This window comes from Oculina patagonica, chromosome 1 (genome assembly GCF_052425735.1).
Source record: "Oculina patagonica isolate OP01 chromosome 1, crgOcupat, whole genome shotgun sequence".
Taxonomy (NCBI): Eukaryota; Metazoa; Cnidaria; class Anthozoa; order Scleractinia; family Oculinidae; genus Oculina; species Oculina patagonica.
This window is the reverse complement of record NC_135758.1, coordinates 27,632,264-27,654,577: the sequence shown is the minus strand read 5'-3', so window position 1 is coordinate 27,654,577 and position 22,314 is coordinate 27,632,264. Positions and strand designations below refer to the sequence as shown.

Sequence of the window (22,314 nt, the reverse complement as noted above, 5' to 3'; positions counted from 1 at the left end):
ATAGCTAACCTTCACGAGTCATGACTCAAAGAGCTTCAAATTAAGCCAAAACTCTGAGACCGAGAATGATTTTTTGTTGTAATGTTATTGATTTGTCTTTCGCCATATCGAAATAAACTTCACGTTTACAGTTTTTATCCTGCGCTGCAGACGAAACGATAAAGCGCTTTTAAATTAAATAATTTTAAACTGGGGGTGGCTTTTTGTCATTTTGATTTTCATAAGCGAAGGAATAGTTCCAACGCTGTGGCATGTCATTTATGATATTAAAACCAAAAAGTTCCGGAACTCTATAGGTTTTAATATTTCGGTTTTTACTGTTCATGTAAGTAACGGATATGAAAACTGCAGAAACAACGATTCGAATGAACTGCCGAGTGAACAGCCAAACATGTGCATCAGCACTTGAAAGGTCTGAACAAACAGACCGAGCAGACGAAGGTCGAAAGTGCAGAAAACCATCCATGAGACTGACTGACTAGAGAGTTTACAGACTAGATGGTAAAGAAAAGTCCTAACAGTTATGTTTGTGTAAGTAACAGACTCAATGACTGGCTATGGTGGTTTACTTAGTAGTGATCTGTTGTCTTTATTTAAATTTATCGCTTAGATAAATTACTATTTTAACTTAATTAAGGAATTTATAATAGTGAGCTCACTAATAAGTTTTCTTGGATCGGAGTAGATTGTCATGAAAGCTCAGAAAGTCTGCCATTCTCGTCAGGGGCACAGTGACAGACCCTTTAGAGAGATAATTAATTCGCGAAATGTAAAGCTAGAAAACAGGATAAGCGCGCGCGGGAATACGTTACATTGATCTCTTTTCCGTATTGTAACGTACCGTTAACTAAAAGCCAAATCAGGGTAAATCTCTCTAAAACCACGTTTCAAACTGCGGTACCAAGGCTGGCCCTACGTGGCTGAGCTAACTGTTTTCAATCTATACCGATGAAACGTTTATAAAAAGTTTAAAACAGGCAAAATTCTAATGACCTAAGTTAGGAAAGTTCGTTGAATGTGTTTAACAACTGATGTTGAGATTACATTACTAAAAATTACCGTAAACTAAATAAGCTTTCGCAGTTATGTTTTAAACATTGTTGTTAGGATTAATTTGGTAAATAAAATCTCTTAAAAACAAAAATAATTAACTCACCATCGGAAAAGACTGAGCAATGGGTTTATGCGTGACTCGTGAAAAGGACAAAAATTAGACCGTGTCGCGTGAAAACAGGGCAAAAATTAGACCCTATCACGTGAAAATAGCTAGAAAAGACACGCGATCCGTGAATTCACTGTTTCAAGGATACGTGACACGTGAATTTGGTCAAAACTTGTGCGTGAAAAGGGATCACGATTCCCCCTTTGCTACCCTCTAATTTCGCAGCCGATCTGCTCAGATTCCCTGCATAAGAAAAGGAAAAAGCTCTTTAATCCAGTATCCTATATCGAAAAGATCGGCTCGGATTTGGTATAAGATAAGGAACAAGCTTTTTAACGAAGCTCCAAGCGGCCCGAAGGGCCGCACAGCAGAGCCCATACCCAAAAAAAAATTAACAGAACCATGCTTTTGGTTTTTCATGGTCATCTTGGCTAGCGGCATGGTTCGCAGGTGCGTGCGCCTAGCGACGACGTCGCCCCAACATGGCGGCCATACGCCAGAAATAGGTTGGTAAAACAAGGCGGAAAAACCACTGAGCATGCGCGTGCAAAATCCCGCCAATTTCGAATTAAAAATGGCGGACGGTGCAGGGCGACAAATAGCATTTTGCCACGTATTTAGGAACCAGTTACGACCGCTTACATGAGTTTGAGACTGCGGCTTCTCACTGCATTTCAAAGTTCGATCACTTGACTTTCGGGTGGCCATTTTTGACGGCAATCGGACTTAGTTTTCCTAAAAGTTTTGGCATTTGTTCTAAGGACTGAAGCGACAGCTGTACATGACAACAGGAGCCCAATCGACCGTGGTTTTTCCCGTTTGTTAAGGACATACGTGAATTGTTAAGGTCAGGAACTCCGTGGACGAAAGTTTGGACATTTTCAAAGAACATATCAAATATGACTTTTTTTTCGTTGCAATGACTTTTTTTAAACGCCCTTGAAAGATGGAAATCTAAATACGGGCGAAGGAGTCTACATTGGCGTTTGTCTTTATCACCTCACTCCCTTTCGATGAGCAGTTTAGCGAACGGTAAGCAGTTCATCTTGTTTATCGTGATGGCTGTTGTTTGTGTTATCGATTTTCTCATTGTTGTAAATAACTCGTTTCCTAAAAGCGCTTTCTTAACTAGTGTACTGTATTTAGAATTAATTTGTATGAATAAACATTTGTGAGTTCAAGTTATTTCTTGTCGTTGTTCTTGTATTCGTTGACACGGCCATTTTGTGCCGGCTTCCCTCACGATTTTCCCGCCTTTTTGCCGTGTAGCCGCTAATGTCAATATCAATTTAGCCGGTTTTCGGCTAAACTGCAACACAAACGCAAGATTTTTGTGTTTACATCGCTTAAAATATGTTCTGTGTGAAGGCTCTTAGAGCTTTGAGGAATAAAGAAAATCTCGTAACAAGGCCCGAAAATATTTATTGTTGGGGGAAAATTTCCTGTGTGGCTAAAACTGAGTCTTTAACTACGGGTTTTAAGAAAGTGTGTACCCCTGTGTACGCACTGGTGTACGACATCACGAAGAGCTAAGACAGAAAAATCGTGATGTTTGCTGTTTTCCGACATGTTCCGGCCCCGACGACAAGTGCTCTGGAAGACTCACCACTTGCCCACAGCGTTTTGTTTCAGTGTTTAATTGTCAGGCCGAAATATTTGTCAAACACATTTAACTCAGGCTGACAACGACACTCGCATAACTGGAAACATAAACTATATTTCTCCCAGAAAGGCGAGTCCGCTTTTGTGTATAATTCATTAAGATTTCGTTCTTTTTTCTACAAGAGGGCAAAAGTCGAGAAAATATTTTTTTGTAATAGCGTCGACGTTCAAAAAGTAAAAGCAAAGACACCCAAACAGTGAAGGTTTCATCGAAAGATCCCCCTACCTGGAGTGAACTTCTAAAACACATCGAGAGTCTGGAGCGTGAAAATGTAAACTTAAAGATCAAATGCAAGACTGAAGAGGAAATTCGAAAGGTCAAAACAGTTGTGTATTGAAAATTCAAACCTGAATGACCGCATTAAAGGTGTGTGGAATTTAAATGGCTTTTATTTTTAAATGGGTTTCCCAATGAAGTGGTTTTCCAAGCATCTTTTTCAAGATGTTGTTTCAGTAGTTACCCAGATTAAAAATATTTTAGCTTAATAAATAGAAACACCATTTATAACTGCAGTTGTTTAATTCAGATGTAGCCTTACACTTCACTTGAAAAGAATGAATGAGAACCCTGTGACTGGTACCACAAATGGAAATACTACAAGTTATAATTATTTTTATTATTGCTATAATGTTATTACTATAAATAGGTTTCCGAAGACAAGATATTTAGTAAGGATTGCAATAACATTTGCAGATACTGAACAGAAAAACAAGGAGCTTGAAGAAGAAAATGCCCAGCAACAAAAACATATCGATGAGGTCAAAGCTGAGAATAACACTCTTAGAGAGAAACGGAGGTATATGCTGTACTAGTAATTCTAAATGGCAGATATTGAAGAGCATAACTTAACATCAAGCAAGGAAAATAGATGCAATAATTGAATTTAGTCAAATCAAGATGTCTATTTATAAAATTTTAATTCAGTTATTTTCTCATGAGTAAAGACACACCAGTAAATATAATAAAAAAAAACATTATAATGTGCAATATAGTGCTTGGGTTTTTTTAAAAAAATACTGTGTATAAAATTCAACCAAACAAGTAAAAGCAGCATCTAACAAATGATATAGAACAAAGTCCTCAAGTCCAAGGAATTTATCACACCCCTATGACAGAATGTAAATAAGGTCGAAAATTATTTTTAGGTGAATCAACATTCAGCAAGTTGGTTAACCAATTACACAAGGCACTAGCACATCATTACACAATGGGTGGAGCACATCTGTACGACCCCACTGATATGGAGCAGTTTTGTAACAATCACGCTCCTGGTTTATTCAAACAAGTATACACAGCAATACTTAATGACTCCAAGGAGGTGCCTTCTATAAAAAGGATGGAGCTGCAAAAAGTTAAGACCGTTGCTATACTTCACAATGTTTGTTTTTTTTTTTTCGCAATCAGGTATTTTCCTTGAAATATATAATTACAAAATAGATGTATTTTATTGCTGGTATACTGACTGCAACTATACTTACATGTACTATTTAACCTTCCTCGCGTTTTTCTTTTTTAACTCGTACAAATACATGCAGCACACACTAGTGTAAAAGCTCTACCCACCAATATGGACTGGAAAGGAAATGAGCTCACTGGGGACTAGTTGAGCTTTCAACAGTATTACTTAACTGGTACTGTTTAAAAGTTCCCTTTGACAACACAATACCTTTCTTTTCAGTTAGACTCTTTACACTCTTAAGACTTTTGCTCTTGCTTGAAATTGACTAGGTTTAAATTGAAAGAAAGTTTTGACAGGGTCAGGTTATACCAGGTTAAGCACTCAGGAAGGGAACTTCCTCATAAGACATACAATAGAAATATACTAAGACACAAAGCTTCTTTTTAGAAAATTTGTCCTATGCAAAAGGCAAATGGCCTGAATCTTAAAATGTCTGGTGCCAGTTACAATTCACTGATGTCAGGGATATAGTTGCCATCCGAAAACTCTTCGGAACTATGAAAAAGCATTAGCAGAGGCTAACAAGAAGGAGGTCAAGAAGAGAATCATGGAAGCTATGGCAGTAATAATAATAATTTTTTCTTACATTGTAAATGTCATTTTTTCATTTTTTCATTTTTACTTTCTTCAAAAAAGTTATTGAGTCAAAAATTAATGATACAAAGTAAAGAAATAATTTATGTCAAATGTTAGTGGAAAAATTGAAATAACATAAGTGGCAGCCAATTTTTTATTTAGCAGTGGTGATAAAAGATGTAAAGGTCTCAGAATAGTGACACCTGAAAAAAATCATAGCCCAGTACTTACTGACATCCTGGTTGAGTGAAAGATACATGTAATTAGCTAACAGACATTAAGTATCATACAGCTGGCCATGGTATTCTACATGTACAATGTACATGTACAAAGCAAGTTTTTGATTTTTCAACCCTAAGAATTTAAATTGTTTTCCTTCACCCTCGATCTAGCATCATTACAATCATGGTACATGTAGTTTTACTCAATTGGGTTAACCATATTTAAGTGCTACATGTGTATGTTAGATACAAGTGTTCCGATCCTTTTCAGAAGAAGCAGTTCTTGCTCTTAATTGAAGACGACATCCACTTTATTCACACATGTCATCATCCTACAACCACCACCACAAGCACTGCCTGGCACATGTGCACAGGGTTGTTAGATGTGCAGGAGAAAATACCAGCTGTATCCTTGCCACCTGACATCAACAAGCTCCATCGGACAGTCCCAGTGACCATGAAAAATGGTGTTGTCAAGCAGTGCAGAGGAGGAATAGACGTGAAATCAATTCTGGAAAATTTTTCTTCCACCCTTCATGACTACTTTGTGTCAAGCTACCTGAGCACCTTGTCAATAGAGCACAGAAGATTGGACATGACCACTGTGAAGCAAAGCTGTGAAAATCTAAGGTTAAAAGGAAAAAAAAATTAGTTGTGTTCTCTATAGCAAAGCACTACTGCATTAGGTGCTGGACAAGATACTATGCCCCTTGGACTTGATGCTCAGCACCTGAATAGCAACCAAGTGTTACTTACATTTAATTAAAATAATCTAGTCCAGCTATGAGTATAAATGATAAAACTTTGCTCACTTTTTGTAATTATTCTGACTGGTCTTACAAACCATATCTTAATGAATTTATAGTTCTTTATTGGGCAATAAAAATGATCATAATAATTGCCACATGTTCTAAACATTAAATTGCTGCAACACTTGACATAACCTCCAACGATATTCCCTTGTATGAAAGTTAAAAAGCAGGGCTAGAGAATAGTACATACATTTTTTTAGTGATACATGTAGGTCCCCAAGAAAGCATTCAAAGACTGTGATTTAAAATTGAATGAAATCCATTATTATTCTGGTATTGTTTCCACTTCTGAATGTTTTTAGAGTATACTCAGATAAAGCCAGACATGAGTTAGAGCTGCTAAGCATTAATAGATGAGTTCGAACAAAATCTAAAAAGTGTGGCCAATTATCGCAGTGCTATGAATCACCTACTTAATGAAGCTCCTGAGCTGAGTCAGTACTTGAAGCAAAACTTTGTGGTGCTAACAGGAGACTTCCCAACTTGGAAATATAACAAGATGATTATTGCAGAGGTTTGTTGTATTTACGATGAACATGCAAAACCCTCAGAAATTACACTCCTAAGTCTTTTAATTTATAATAGAAAAAGTTAATTCAGTTCGATTCCGAAGTTAAATTAGAATTAAAATCGCACTTAAAAAAGGTAATCATTATTTACTGTAGGTATACTGACCTTTTTCACTGACGAGGTGTCTTGTATCCAATCGTTTTATAGATATCTGGCAGGAGAAGACGATGAAATCGACGCCACTGACGAAGACGATGGAAACGACAACGATTCCGATCCTGATGAAACTGATGATGAAAACAACGACTCAAAATTTGATGTGCAGTTCTTCAAAGAGCAAGTTTCGAAGATCTAGCAGAAAGCTGTTACCCGGTTCTAGGAATTATCCCATCGTGACTATCGGTTACTCAACAGATATGAGAAAACCAAGTCGTAAAATCGAGGTGAAAGCCGAGCACTGGAAGCTGCATTGGTACCGTACGTTGTCTTGTCTGAAAATCGTGTGGAACTCCAACAAACGACAATCAAAAACGGCTTCTTTAGAAGCCACTCAATATGCAAAAGTCAATGACCAATAAATAATAATCTTTCCCATAAAGTAAATCGAAAGAGCTTTGAAAGATCAGTGAGAACCGACACCTTTTCGACTCACACGAACGAACCTCATGTTTATCCGCCATCTTGAATATCAAAATTCGAAAAATACGCGCAAGCGCATTAGCGTCGAGCGAGCAATGTTACGTCATTTCGCTCAGCCAATCAGCGGTTTTTCCGCCTTGTCGGTTGGTAAGGTTAACGAGGGGTGCTTACCATTTAGCCAAAAAATCCGGAAATTTCGGTTTGAAGTCAAATGGTAAGGTAATTTTCTGGAAATTCCATTCGGAAATTGTGGACTACCTCTAGAGGTACTCCACTTTTTCCGTTCGGAACGGAACATCGGAAATTTCCTTACCATTTGAACGAATCTTCCGTTTCCAGGCCCTTTTTAGCACTTTCGCGCGGTTTTAGTCGTGTTTTATACAATATGGCGTCTTCACTGTGACCAATTTAGTACAATTTAGAACGTGTATGTTCACCTCGACCATAGAAATGTCAGCACTTTTTTAACAGGAGATAAAAGCTGCCTGCCTCTGGTATTCCACATTGGAATTGTTCATGTGTTCATATTTTTTCTCGGGACAGGATCTAGCTCGGCCGTGCCAATTTTCACTCGACTGCGAAATTCACTCGGTGCGTAGGTGGGAACAGTTACCTCAAAATAACCTTGTATAATTGTATTCTGTTTAAATCGCGTCTCATGGAACAGCTGACGGCAGTAAACAGCATCAGCCCATCTTATTCGTCGAAAAGTTTGTTTTCTACCTCAAAATATTCAGCTATATCGACAGAAAACAACACTGAATTTGGCACTTGATCGAGCGAGCGGGATGGAACGCCTGGTAGAATAATGGTAAGCGAAATCTCATCCAGTTGGTCGGCATATTCGGAAAATCGCTTACCATTATGCAACGGTCGCACCAACCGGATTTTTCTTACAAATGGTAAGCACCCGAGAGCTTACATCCTTGATATTGGATATCCATGTTATGGTCAATTGACAGCTGTCAATACAAGGTATAAGCTGACTAGTATCACATGACCATACCGCGGGCTCAGATATATAACTCATCGAGGTCGAATGTTTTTTGACGTTTACCACTGACCAAGTAATGGTACGCATTAGATCACAGGCACTTGCAATAATTTATTTTTGCAATACGCGCTTTAAAATGCGATAACTTAACGGTGTTTTTCATACATGCTGTTGATATGACGCTGTGCAAAAATAAAGTGTCTCGAATCGCCCCCAATTCAAACATTCCTACAACGACGGTGGGCTGAGTAACACATAATAATCGGATACAAAGAAAGAAAGCAAAAATTATGTTCTTGTAAATTTATCACTTGCATTCAATAAAGGCAAATTAGAACCATCATAATATAAACAATTCCGTGCAAATTTCAACCTATTTCATATTATTGACCGTTTCAACATAAGCTAAGATATCAGAAACTCTTTATCTAACGATTTTGGGCGAAAGTCCTTTTTTTCAGTTTTTGGATGATCTTTCTGTTAGCTACAAAATAATTATAAGTATCGTAAATCAAAACTTAATATCACTCACTGATCTCCACTTGGCTTTGCAATTTTCCTGTTCGACTGCGTAGTTTCCACGACAGTTCAATGGCCTAATCATTTAACCTGGTTAAGTTTCATTGTGGTTGAAGATAGCTCAATCCTTTGGCGGCTAACATTTTTAGAAAGGTTTACGATGTGATTGAGAACTGCATGCGAAGTCAAAAGCTTGCTAACCGATGGAGAAACCAATTGTTCTGGATATGTTTTACCCTTCTAACGAAATCAATAAATTGCCCAAAACCGAATCTAATTTTGTCACTTTTCATTTTCGAGACATGCCACAAGAAGATCTTATGGAAACAAAGGGAAGACAGGAATTTGGGAAGCTGGCTCAAACCAAACGAGCGTTTTGTCGGCCAACGGTCAGGTTAAATATTAAGCGAAAATGCCTTTGTTTTCAAAGTCTCATCAATGGCAAGTTTTATCAATAGGCTCGAAAATTTGCACTGGCAAGGGATAATATCGTGGCCAAATAGTTTGGGAAAAGTGATGGTAGAATAGTTCGCCGTGGTCACTGTGTTGTTTCGGGCAAGACGCTTCACTCTCACAGTGCTTCGCTCTACCCAATGCAAGAGTATAAAGGCGTACCGGGCGGCGGAAAACCTGGAAAAATGCTGAGTAGTAACTTGCAATGCACTAGCATTCCATCCAAGAGGAGTTGCAATACTTCTAATCTCTTCATGCTACGAAAACCGGATGGGCTCCGACAATTTTAAAAGTGCGCGTTGATCCGAGTGCAGCTTTAACTTTAACTTAGTAAATAGTATCTCCAAATGTCTGTGTACTTCGAGCTCAAATATTGATTTTATGGACATGAATAACCGTTCATAAAACGACATCAACGTCATTGTAAACTTACCAGACTTGGACTTAAGGGTTGTTCGCTTGGTGTTTAGTACATCAGTCCTAGGGTTTAGCATATGCGAAGTGTAAATTAATTAAAAGATTCTTAAATTATATTTCGGAGACCTGGCAATAACTATTCAAAAGAGGCAAATTTGCATTGTTTTCAAAACGTAATATTAACCAAACTGTTGATAAGGGAGCACTTTGATCAATTATGCTTTACTCGTCAATAATTGCATCGTAGTCATGCTATCGATTTACTTTCATTTTCCTGTTTTTAGCTTTGCAATTTGTATCGAAATTACCCACGTTCCAGCATCTAAACGGCCGAGAACAGTGAATTCTTGCTACTTAAATTGATCTTCGTGAAGTAAATGTAAGAATTGTTTACCACATCGTCTCTTTTTGAAACCAATTCATGATTATATGCCTCATTTACTATTCTTGGCGTCTCGCTTCTCCGGCATATGAAGGCAGTTGACATATTACTAACAATTTCAACCAATTAAATTAAGTGCCCAAGAGCAACTTTACAAGCAAACACATTGGAGGGATATAGTTGTATTGTATAATGACCACTTTTTTGTAGAATGTCCCAAACCATTCGTCGTATTAAAAATGTAATTTAGAAAATTTGAAGCTAAGTTATATGCAGACTATCTTTCAAAGCATTGACAAGACTCATAATACTAGTTCGCCACTTGGCTTTGGAATTCCACTGTTGGACTTAGGTTTCCCGGGAGCATTGCAATTGCCTTTCTGCTCACCTTTTCAAGTTTTATTGTACATGCGGCGAGGTTGAAGACGGCCCAATCCTTTGTTGGTTAACATATTTAGATCGGAAACTATGATGACAAAAGCTTGGTAAGAAAAAGCCCATCGATCGAAAATTAAAAATTAAAAATTAATCATACATTTTAAAATTCTTAACAGAATTCGACGAAACTAGTTTTTGTAGTCGCGTATGTTAATTAATGTGTGTTGAAAGTATATGCAAATGAGGTTTTCCCATATCATTATGATGTTCAGTAACTGACTTTCTTGGCTTCGGCGAACAGAATTTCACAGAGGGGTCCTCTTTTCGGCTTCACTTTAAGTTTTAATCCTTTAGCTACATTTCAATTAGTATCATAAATCGTTCACCTAACACTCACAATTTAATATAATTCACTGATATCCACTTGGCTTTGCAATTTCACTGTTCGACTGCAGAGGTTTCCACAAATTTCAGTGGCCTAATTTACCTCTTTAAGTTTCACTTTGGTTGACTATAACTCGATCTTTTGGCGGTAAACATGTTTGGAAAGGTTAAGGATGCAATAGAAAACTGTTTGCGAAGACAAAAGCTTGCTAACCAAGAGAGAAACCAAATGTTCTGGGTATGTTTTTCTCCTCCTTGAAAAAATAAACGAAATGCACCCCTGGTCGCTTCATGCAACGGAAACCAGATGAGTTCAGACATTATGCGCCTGTTGGCCCCAATGTGACTTAGGCTTTAGCATTAAGTGATAGCACCGAATGTATGCATTTCATTCTCCTAAAATTTTGATTTCATCGACAAGAACGTCTGCAATCACCCTTTCATATAACGGCGACAAAACGGTCATCGAAAACTTACCAGTCTTCCTCTAAAGGATCTTTGACTGTATGGTGGATTTTGGGGGTGTGAAGAGTGATTCACGCTTTCGGTAGATTTTGCTTAAAACTGTTTGGCGAGGGAAAATAATTACCGCGCCAACAAGGTATCCGATAGCCTAGAGCGGGCACGAGCAGCTTTTTTTTATAGAGAATAATTTATTTTTGCAATACGGGCTTTAAAATGCGATAACTTAACGGTGTTTTTTTATACACTCTGCTCATATGGCGTATGCAAAAATAAAGTGTCTCGCATCGCCCTCAAATCAAACATTCCTAAAACGACGATGGGCTAAGTAACAGATATTAATCGGATACAAAGAAAGAAAACAGAAATGAAGTTCTTGTAATTTTATCACTTGCATTCAATAAAGGCAAGTTAGAACCATTATATATAAACAATTCCGTGCAAATTTCAACCTATTTCATATTATTGTCCGTGTCAACATAAGCTGAGGTATCAGAAACTCTTTATCTAACGATTTTGGGCGAAAGTCCTTTTTTTCAGTTTTTGGATATTCTTTCTGTTAGCTACAAAATAATTATAAGTATCGTAAATAAAAATTTAATGTCATTCACTGATCTCCACTTGGCTTTGCAATTTTCCTGTTCGACTGCGTAGGTTTCCACGACAGTTCAATAGCCTAATCATTTAACCTGGTTAAGTTTCATTGTGGTTGAAGATAGCTCAATCCTTTGGCGGCTAACATGTTTAGAAAGGTTTACGATGTGATTGAGAACTGCATGCGAAGTCAAAAGCTTGCTAACCGATGGAGAAACCAATTGATCTGGATATGTTTTTCCCTTCTAACGAAACCAATAAATTGCATAAACCCGAATCTAATTTTGTCACTTTTCACTTTCGAGGCATGCGACAAGAAGATCTTATGGAAACAAAGGGAAGACAGGAATTTGGGAAGCTGGCTCAAACCAAACGAGCGTTTTGTCGACAAACGGTCAGATTAAGTATTAAGGGAAAATGCAATTATTTTCAAGGTCTCATGAATGGCAAGTTTTATCGATAGGCTAGAAAATTTGCACTGGCAAGGGATAACATCGTGGCCAAATAGTTTGGGAAATGTGATGGTAAAATAGTTCGCCGGGGCATTGTGTTGTGTAGGGCAAGACGCTTCACTCTCACAGTGCTTTGCCTCACCCAATGCAAGAGTATAAAGGCGTACCCGGCGGCGGAAAACCTGGAACAATGCTGAGGAGTAACTCGAAATGCACTAGCATTCCATCCAAGAGGAGTTGCAATACTTCTAATCTCTTCATGCTACGGAAACCGCGTGAGCTCCGACAATTATAAAAGTGCGCGTTGATCCGAGTGCGTCTTTAACTTTAACTTAGTAAATAGGATCTCCGAATGTCTGTATACTTCGAGCTCAAATTTTGATTTTATGGACATGAATGTCTTCAAATAACTGTTCATAAAACGACATCAATGTCATTGTAAACTTACCAGTCTTGGTCTTAAGGGTTGTTCGCTTGCTGTTTAGTAGATCCTAGGGTTTAGCATATGCGAAGTGTAACTGAATCAATTAAAAGATTCTTAAATTATATTTCGGAGACCTGGCAATGACTATTCAAAAGGGGCAAATTTGCATTCTTTTCAACACGTATCGACCAAACTGTTGATAAGTGAGCGCTTTGATCAATTATGCTTTACTCGTCAATAATTGCTTCGTAGTCATGCTATCGATTTCCTTTCATTTTACTGTTTTTAGCTTTGCAATTTGTATCGAAATTACCCACGTTCCAGCATCTAAACGGCCGAGAACAGTGAATTCTTGCTACTTAAATTGATCTTCGTGAAGTAAATGTAAGAATTGTTTACAAAATCGTCCTTTTTTGAAACCAATTTATGATTATATGCCTCATTTATTATTTTTGGCGTCTAGCTTCTCCGGCATAAGATAAAGATAAGATAAGAGAACTTTATTTAACGTGGCACTCCACTTAGCTAAAAGCTTCTTTACAGAAAGCCCACAACTTAAATAAGAAAACTAATGAATAATAAAACAAAAAGAAGGCAGTTGACGTATTACTAACAATTTAAGCCAAATTTCCAGGAGCAACTTTACAAGCAAACACATTGAGTGATATAGCTGTTTTGCATAACGAATGCTCTTTTTGTATAATGTCTCAAACCATTGGTCGTATTGAACATGTAATTTAGAAAATTTGAAGCTAAGTTATAAACAGCCTATCTTTTAAGCATTGACAAGACTCATAATACTAGTTCGCCACTTGGCTTTGGAATTCCACTGTTGGACTTAGGTTTCCCGGGAGCATTGCAATTGCCTTTCTGCTAACCTATTCAAGTTTTATTGTACATGCGGCGAGGTTGAAGACGGCCCATTTTTTAGTTCGTTAACATATTTTTGAAGGGGAACTATGAAGACAAAAGCTTGCTAACAAAAGGAGCTCAAATTACCACAAAGTGTGGGTATTCGCCCTTCCTCCTGAAACAAATAAAATGCGAAACATCGAATCTGGTTTTAATTACCTCTTTTAACTTTCGAGACATGCTACAAAAGCATCTTAATAGCAGCTGAGGCAAGTGGAAAGTTAGTTTTAGCGGATTGTGGTTCCAACCCGAAGAGAGTTTGGGAGGTTTTCGGTTATAGGCTTACGCGCTTTATTGTACAAACAATTAAGGGCTTTATTATCAGTTAGCGGTGCGATATATACACCTTATTCGATGGTTTAACATATAATACGAGCAATGAGCAAAATGTCCGCTCGTATAACACATGTATGTTAAACCATCGAATAAGGAATTTATTATTCCACTAATTTTTCCACTTTGTTTTGGCCGCCCGTATTTTTGCCCTGTTCTGCTGTGTAATAACGTGGCATATTTTGCGCGTTCTTTTGCCCTAATATGGTAAAATGGCGCAATAGTGGAATAATAAAGAGGATAATACACGGTTGCGCAGAGATATAAAAATTGATCTTGGAGTGTTCAAATCGGTAGCTCACGAGTAAGCGCGGCGAACGAGTGAGATATCAGTTTTGAACACGAGAAGATAAATTTCAAGCAACCATGTGTTATACTGTTTATTATATAAACCTACTAATTACGATGTTTTGACGATTTTCCGAAGATTTCCGACCATTTTCCGAAGATTTCCGAAGATTTACAAAATGCTGTCCGAAGGACGTACAAATGATTCCGAACATTTTCCGAACTTTTCCGAAACTATACGAGCTGAGTGGTCAAAAATGATATCACACGTGTGGATATCATATTTATCCACACGTGTGATACAATTTTTCTCGATTTGCTACTACTCGCTATACCACTGCAGTTTATATAATAAAAAATAAGCGCAGATGCCCTGGTGATAATCACACGACCAACATAAATATCTAAATTGATGCTGCCATGATTTCTCTAATTTGCAATTCTTGTTTCGTAATAGGTTTAAAAATAAATCAATAAAATCAATAGCTTTGAGTGTATTTATTTATTTCTTGTCATTAATTATTCTGATACATTATTATGAGAATCAGGCCGGGTTTCAAGCAAGCACTGCAAATGACCCGGAAATGTCAAAACTGGATGAATAATATTTTGATCCAAACAGCAGTTCCACGGTAATTACCCGAATTTATACACTGCGAATATACTTTCTTTGTGTCACGGTAGTCGGCACGGGAGGTTTGATTCCTTTGATCAGATTAGCCAGAAGACCATGGTTTTCATTCAGATGTTTTTTTAAAGCCTGTCCGAAGGCGTTCATGTGCTGTGCAATGGGAAAATCACATTTTGGTGTTTTCTTTGCATAGCATTTAATGAACTTAGGGAACACTTGAAGGTAGTTAGAACGAGTCTCCAGGCTTTGATGGAGGCCGTGAAGCATTTGATTTTGATTTTACCTGCGCACGTATTCGAACGTTTCTAGATAGAGTAAAATAAGAAATAAATGGGAATTTGCAGTGGCACTTCCACAGGATGGCTCTAGATCTTCATCCACTGTTCCCGATCGAATTGGAATTAGCAGTGTTGATTTAGCAGTGTTGTTTTTGCAAGATAAGTTTTGCGAAAAGATGATTTAGCTTTGCTTATTTGAATCAGTGCTTCTAACGGCTATTTTGAGTTTATTAACTTCTTCTTCGACCAGAGTTATCCGTCCGTCTGTTTCACACAGGTTTTCTTCTATTAAGAGGAAAGCACTGTTCCTTTGGCTGACCATTCAAAAGGCTGACATTGTGTTTCTTTATGATCAAGAAACGTACAGTACCCGAAAAAAGTGGAAGCTTTGGAAGACACAAAGTTAAAGGTAAGATGTTTTATTTACATGGTACAAATCGTAACTGCGAGGTGTTGGTGCTTTTGAGAGAAGATCTCGAATTTGAAACTAAATATTTTAAAACAGGATAACGCTGTTGTTCAAAGTTCAGACGTTTTAACGTTTTTCTTGGGGGAATAAATCCGTTTATACAACGCAGACTAGATTCTTGGCTAGTGAGTGCTAAGTACCAAGATGAAGTAGAAAAAATGGTTATCAATCCGTGATCATTCTGCAAGCGTGGTTCATTTTAACAGCATGAGGGAGCAAAAACACTGTTCATCCCGGCCATTGGAATGTTAACGCTAGCTTATAAGATGACCCACCTTTTTATTCTTTAAACTACATTTTGAAGTCATCTGGGATCTATAAGTGAACAGACGTATGGCAAACTGTGACTCAGTTTAACGTAGTCAGAGGTCCTTGAAAAGAGACGAGGCGAAGTAAAGACGTTCTCTTTCTTGCTTGATAAAGGAGAAGGAGGAGGAGGGGGGGGGGGGGGGGTGAGAGGTCGAGCGCAGAGAGAGTTGGGCCTATCTATCACTTGCACAAGTAGGGAAGGAGCATGAAAGGAACCCCTTGCCCTTCCCCTGTATTCGCCAATGATAATTTTACTTTTTTGTTTGCTTGTTTGTTTGTTTCCCCCCTGCTTTATTAAGGTAATTCAAAACAAACCCGCTTCATTTATACCATTAATTGCGATTATTTATTTCACTAATAAACTATTCTGATATAGGACAAACAGTAGTTCCCAAGCATTTATCTTTATGCATTACATTTACCCTGCCCCTTGTAACCTTTTAAGATAAGCAGCATATCTATTGTTTGATCTGTTCAAGCATCCCGCCCAACAGGCCATGTTTTTTCGTCAGATGCTTCTGAAAAGCCTGTATGATGGCATTCATGTGCTGTACAATGGGAAAGTTGCATGTGGCTGACTCTTTTTCATAGCAATCACCGTAGGCAAGGAATGTATGGAGGTCATCGGAATGAGACTTCCAGGCTCCGCTGGCCGCTATGTAGCATTTCAAGTTGATTTCACCCGCGCATGGAACGTATTCGTCATTTTCTGCATGGTTAATAAATTTATTAGTCGACTAGCAAAAATGTGTTTTGCAATTCAAGATTTAAATTGATACCGAGCATTGAATATATTTTGGCTAGCCCGAGGAGAAGATATACGTCATTCCTCGAGAGAGACAACTGCGATTCGATCTTGGGTATAAAACTCTAATTATTATCAATACACGCGGCCAAATTGAAAACCGCCCTATTGAAAACACGCGCTTTGCGGGCCGCAAATGACTCCAAGCGGGCCGTTAATGCATCAACGGCCCTGCAGCTGATTGGTTCTCGGTTCATCATCCGATAAATTTTAACCAATCAGCGTTGGTTACGCGGGAAAACCATTCAGGTGCGTACGTGTACAGCAAGATTTGAAGTTAACGCAGTCTCGAGCAGTTTCTCGCCAAGCGAATTGTGTTCGGAAAGAAAAATCAAAGTCTATTTGTTGTAAATAAGACACAATGCAGCCAAGAAATCGGTTTTAGAAGCAAATGCACAAGACGACTTGCAAAGAGAGCAACTTCTTGTTGTCTTGCGAGAAACGAAACATCGTTCACTTTAATTGTGTATCTCCGGGCGAGCTAATTTAAGCCTGGTTTTCACTTGCGACGCAAGAACAAGCGCAATCACGCAAAAAGGACAAATTTTGATCCTTGTGCTTGTGCTTGCGGAAAGCACAAGCAAAAGCATCAAAATGCAATGCACTTGTGCTTTTGGTTGAGTCGAAGCCGTTTTCACGGTGAAATAAGAGCTGTTATCCTTGCGCTTGTGCTTGCGTCGCTAGTGAAAACCAGGCTTTAGCTAAAGCAGTTGCAGGAAGTTTACGCCGAAGTTCAATCGTAAAATGTAAGTTTGTTAAGTATCACTATCCATTATTTAACTCATTGCTAAATTATTATTTTCAGAGACACTACAGCTAGCTCTTTTATACTACGACTACACAATAAGACATAGGCCCCTTGTAGTATCGTGTAAAATTTTCATTACGACGAAGTACCTGTGTTATTGAATCGAAAATGTTAACTTCATTAAATGCATGTGTTAGCTATCTGGATGTTATTTGGACTTGTAGTGTCATATTTGAATGACACTACGCGGGCGCAAATAAACAATATTCCCTCAAAAAGTCATTTTATTCCCTTATTAACCCTCGGACGTACAATGGGGAGTGTTTTGTTTTTCGAAATTTTAAAAAGAGGATTCACTTTACAATGCTGAAACTTTTATCCCTTGCGGAAATTTCGAAATTTTAACTTTGTGTCTATGAGTTTTCACGTTGCAGGCAACGTCATAGTTACATGTACACGCTGGTGCGTCCAAAATCGTCATTTTTTACATTTTTTTCTTTTCTTTTCCTTTTTCTTTGAATCAGAATAGTACAATTTGTTTATTTTTACACCCCTAAGCCTTCTGGCTTGAATTTGCATCAATTTCAGTTATTTTCTGACTTTCTAATTAAATGGCAGATCCAAGATGGCGGCTGTCAAAGCCACCAAAATGTCATTTTGTAGAGTAAGGTTGCGTTTCTTTGGAAAAATCTAAATCCGGATTCTTGTTAGCCTCCCACGCAGTCGTTCGTAGGGGCGATCGCCCCAAAGAACAACTGCGTGGGAGGCTAGATTCTTGTATCCAAAACCTGATTTTTCGTTTCTTTACGTACTAGTATTCGAAAATGGATTAATCTCGGATCAATGATCTGAAGAATCAACTTTCCGAGTGAATACATCAGATCATATCTAAATCCGGAGTTTTAGGATCCATGATCCGTGCGCTTTTTAGAAAAGGATTCGAAAAAAAGTACATTGACCCAGCGGTGTTTGCTGTGAAAATACGTGGTCGCTTTTTGCAAACACTGTCATACGCAAGTTTTCAGGTACTTATTTCGATCAAAATACAAAAGACGCAAGGTTTTTTAGAACAGCCACCGTGTGCCTACAGAAGGTGTATCCGTTTGAAATTGTCACGAGTGAAGTTTGCATTGATCTTTTCACAAGCATTCTTACAGCATTGCGAACTTACCAATACTTGGCAAATTAGGTTTAGTGTATTGTACTAATTGCGAAAAAATGTAAGGAGCACGTTTATTAATTGTGGTGAATTATTCCCTATGCAAGCAAAAACATCAGTGGTCTTAACGAATCTGAAAAAAAAAGATGACCCATGGCTTGATATGAAAACAAATTCAAACCTAGCTAGTAATCACAGTGCACGTAAAGTTGAATTAAATTCCGTTTGCTTTAATTCATCCAACTAAATGTTAGCTATACACAACTAGAATATTCATTTTGTCAATAGCTTCTTTATATATATTTTCTCACCAGATTCTTTGACCAGCTTTTCCAGCTCCGAGTAAGCAAGTGCTTCCCCGCAAATGTTCATCTTATTGTCGAGGAAAGTACGCTGTAACTGATAAGCTCGGTAAAAGTCCAAGATTTCAGTGCTGGAGTCCGACGTGGAATCAAACGGCTTTATAAGGCAACGATACATGGCCTAGTGGTAAAGTGTAATACAGACGTTAGTTATCACGCGCAATTGAACATGTTGAAACCAATGTAACCATGTAGGATCCCACTGAAAAGTATTCGAATAATAGTTGACAATAAATTCTGCGAATTTTCATGACATTTTTGCATGAACATTTTCGGTGTACCAACCTTTCCTTCTAGTTACCTTGTATTTTTAGGGACATACATTTCGAATTTCGGGTTTGCCTGGTTTATATGTATGTTTGATTTATACTTTGCCAGGTATCCCTTTGGCAGGTACTTTTAAGTTTCGCTTTATTTTTTAACCCTTATAATAGTTTAGTTTAGTATATTGCCGTGTGAATCTTGAAATCCAAAAGGTGGTGCTTTTTGTCAAATTTTAACGCCACTTTTGGCTCCAACCCATGCAACCCACTGAGCTACAATGAGCTATTGTCAGAAATGGAATATAAGAGCATTAGAGTATCCTCATCTCTGATCTGTTGACCTGCTTTGCATTCAGATTCAATTCAATGGCGTCAGTATTTCCTACTTCACAGAGAACAGCGTGCACAGTGAAGCAAGAATACATCAAGGAGTGTTTAGACTTTTTGATGTGCTTGAAAAGTTTGAGTCAAACCTTAAAAGCATCACATGTTTCGGTCATCACTGATAGATGTTCTTCAGGGCGGTGAGCATGAGTAGCAAGTGAAATACATTCAACGACTCTGTCATAAGCTGCAGGGTGTTCCACATGAGCACCACTGACATAGTAGGGCATCAAGGTGGTGTAGGCGATGAACAAAATCATTAGTGGACGCATTACTGAATGGCTGAAAGAAAAAAGATTCAACGTGCGTTATGGCAAAATGATCGTCAATAGTGGACGCAAGTAAAGAGGGGATTATTTATGCGCCGGCCTGTTACAGTGACAAGTGGCAATTAAGGACTGTTACAAAGATAAGATGGGCAGGAAGATAACCCGAAGGTATGATAAGCGGGGAGCTATCTGTCTAAATCCGTGTCCGAGACTCATAAAGTTTCATAGCTAATCTCCACGATTCATAATACATGTACATATAGCTTTAAAAACGTATTCTCTAAGTCCAACAATAATAACCCGTGTCAGTCAAGTTGATATTTTCTTTCAATTCCGTTTTTTTTAATTTGTCTTTCGCTACATCGAAATACAGATTGGCTCAGTTTAATTGTTAGCTTGCGCTGCAGATGAAACGATAAAACGCTTTTTAATTTAGTATTCTAATATCGCAGTAGATCTGCACAGATTCTCTGCATAAGAAAAGGGAAAAGTCTTTAAATCCAGTATCCTTTATCAAAAAGATCGGCTGAATTTGGTGTAATTAAGATAAGGAACAAGTTTTTTATCTCATATCGTAATAAATCGGATCAGTTTGGATGTCATATGAGGGAAAAGCCATTAAGGAGGCTCGATGTAGTTTTTTTTGCCTCCAAGTGGTTGTTTTGTTTAGAAACCAGTAAAAATTAAATTATAGTCATATGTGATCATTATGGTGTAGTATGGCATAAATCGAAGATTGGCTTTCATGCGAATTTTAATTTTCAAAACCACGACACTCAGAAGCTAAAAAATACACCGAGCCCCCTTGATCATTACAAAATAGACACACGTACATAGTTAAAACTCTAAGTATTTATGTTGACGTTCAAAATTGCCGATTCCGAGATGCGCTAAAAGACCCAGTTAGCTTCACTTGTTTGTTGTCCCATTTCAGAGCATATGTTGTTACCCTTGAGAATCGGCATTTCTGTTGAATCTAGGCGTGACAGATAAGGAAACATCGAATTATATAAAATGGATAATTTGCATAAGAAGCTTAAGAGCTCCACTCTAATGAATCAGAAAGTTCGAGAATTCGTTTTAAAAAGTCGTTTTTTCGATACTTAGCCAATAATTGCCAAGGTTCAAGAAAATGTATATATGGCCACTGTACACTTTTCATATTGAAGGCAGCTGCAACAATTTTTAGTTGGAATCATGCCTTGAATGTAAACAATTGCATTCAAATTTAAACTTATTTCTTATATTTGTCGTTTCAAGTTGATATGATACGCTAATTAAGACAATTAAGGTATCAGACGCCATTTATTGAATGAGTTGTAATCTTCCTGTTAGCTACATTACAATTACTACAGCTACGCATTTCTAAACTAAGGAGCTTTCCAGTGAAAAACTTGCATCTTGATTCATAAAATCATATGGCGCAAAAATGGTTAACTTAAATAATAAAACAATTGAGACCTCAACCAATTTAAACGCCGATATTTCAACACATAACCAATAATTGCCGACGTGCAACCAAGTTTAGATGCACAATCTATAACTCGCATAAAATGTTTGCTTATAACGTTTGTTTCTTCGCCAATCACGGTATCTCATACCCAAAAGCGCACAACAAGCTTTGCACGCGGAATTCAGCGAGCCCAAGAAGCTCCTTTTCACAGTGAATATAATTTTTGCAATACGCGCTACAGCAATATTTAAACTTTTGTACGCACGTTTTGATACGGCGCTATGCAAGCATAAAGCGTTAAGAAAAGCCCTCAAATTAAATATTACTACAACAACGATGGGATAAGTCACGAATATTAATCGGATCCAAGGAAAATGATGTTTTTTTGATAATTTAAAAAATGTCATTAAAATTTCAATTTATAATTTTTTTATGTAATTGTCCGTTTCAACATAAATTAACGTATCATAAACCCTTTATTTAGTGATTTTGTAGCGAAAGACCCCTTTTTCCATTTTCCACACCCAGTTTAAGTATTAATCTTTCTGTTAATGGTTGTCGTAAATCTTTCGCCAAACACTCTTAATTTAAAATCATTCACTGATATCCACTTGGCTTTGCAATTTCACTGTTCGACTGCAAAGGTTTCTACAAATTTCAGTGGCCTTATTAACTACCTTAAGTTTTGTTGTGGTTGAAGGAAACTCAATATTTTGGAAACGTTTAGGATGTAATAGAGAACTGCTTGCGAGGATACCTCGAATTTTTTTTGTTGGGGGGGGGGGGGGGGCAACAAATCCGTTTAATCAACGCAGACTAGATTATTGGCTAGTGAGTGATAAGTACCAAGTAGAAAAAATGGTTATCAGCCCATGATCATTCTGCTAGCGTTGTCTTATTAAATAGCAGTAAGTAGCAGAAACACTGTCCACCTCGACCTATTGGAATTTTAACGCTAGCTTATTAGATGACGCACCTTTTTATTCCTACCACATTTTAAAGTCATCTGGGATCTATGAGTAAACTGTCGTACGGCAAAATGGTGACGCAGTTTAACGCACTCTGAGGTTCTTGAAAAGAGATGAGACGAAGTGAAAATGGGCTCTTTCTTGCTTGAAAAGGGAGAAGGAGGAGAAGGAGGAGGAGAGGG

General features: G+C 37.8%; 1 protein-coding gene across 4 annotated transcripts in view; it reads right to left on the bottom strand.

The window, feature by feature from the left end:
- Nucleotides 1-22,223, bottom strand: part of LOC144643700 (uncharacterized) — a 37,327-nt gene extending 15,104 nt beyond the window's left edge. The window contains exons 1-3 of one of the 4 annotated variants that reach the window (XM_078503054.1): nucleotides 22,141-22,223; nucleotides 19,532-19,724; nucleotides 18,745-18,916 (exon numbers count right to left, since the gene is read on the bottom strand). In XM_078503054.1, coding sequence (XP_078359180.1) covers nucleotides 18,745-18,916; nucleotides 19,532-19,714 — 355 coding nt within the window. In that variant the 5' untranslated portion in view covers nucleotides 19,715-19,724; nucleotides 22,141-22,223. Of the gene's footprint in view, nucleotides 1-9,441; nucleotides 9,489-11,046; nucleotides 11,139-12,525; nucleotides 12,603-18,744; nucleotides 18,917-19,531; nucleotides 19,725-22,140 lie in introns of those variants that run through there. The other 3 variants (XM_078503037.1, XM_078503030.1, XM_078503046.1) reach the window with 3 other exon arrangements.
- Between the last annotated feature and the right edge of the window lie 91 nt (nucleotides 22,224-22,314).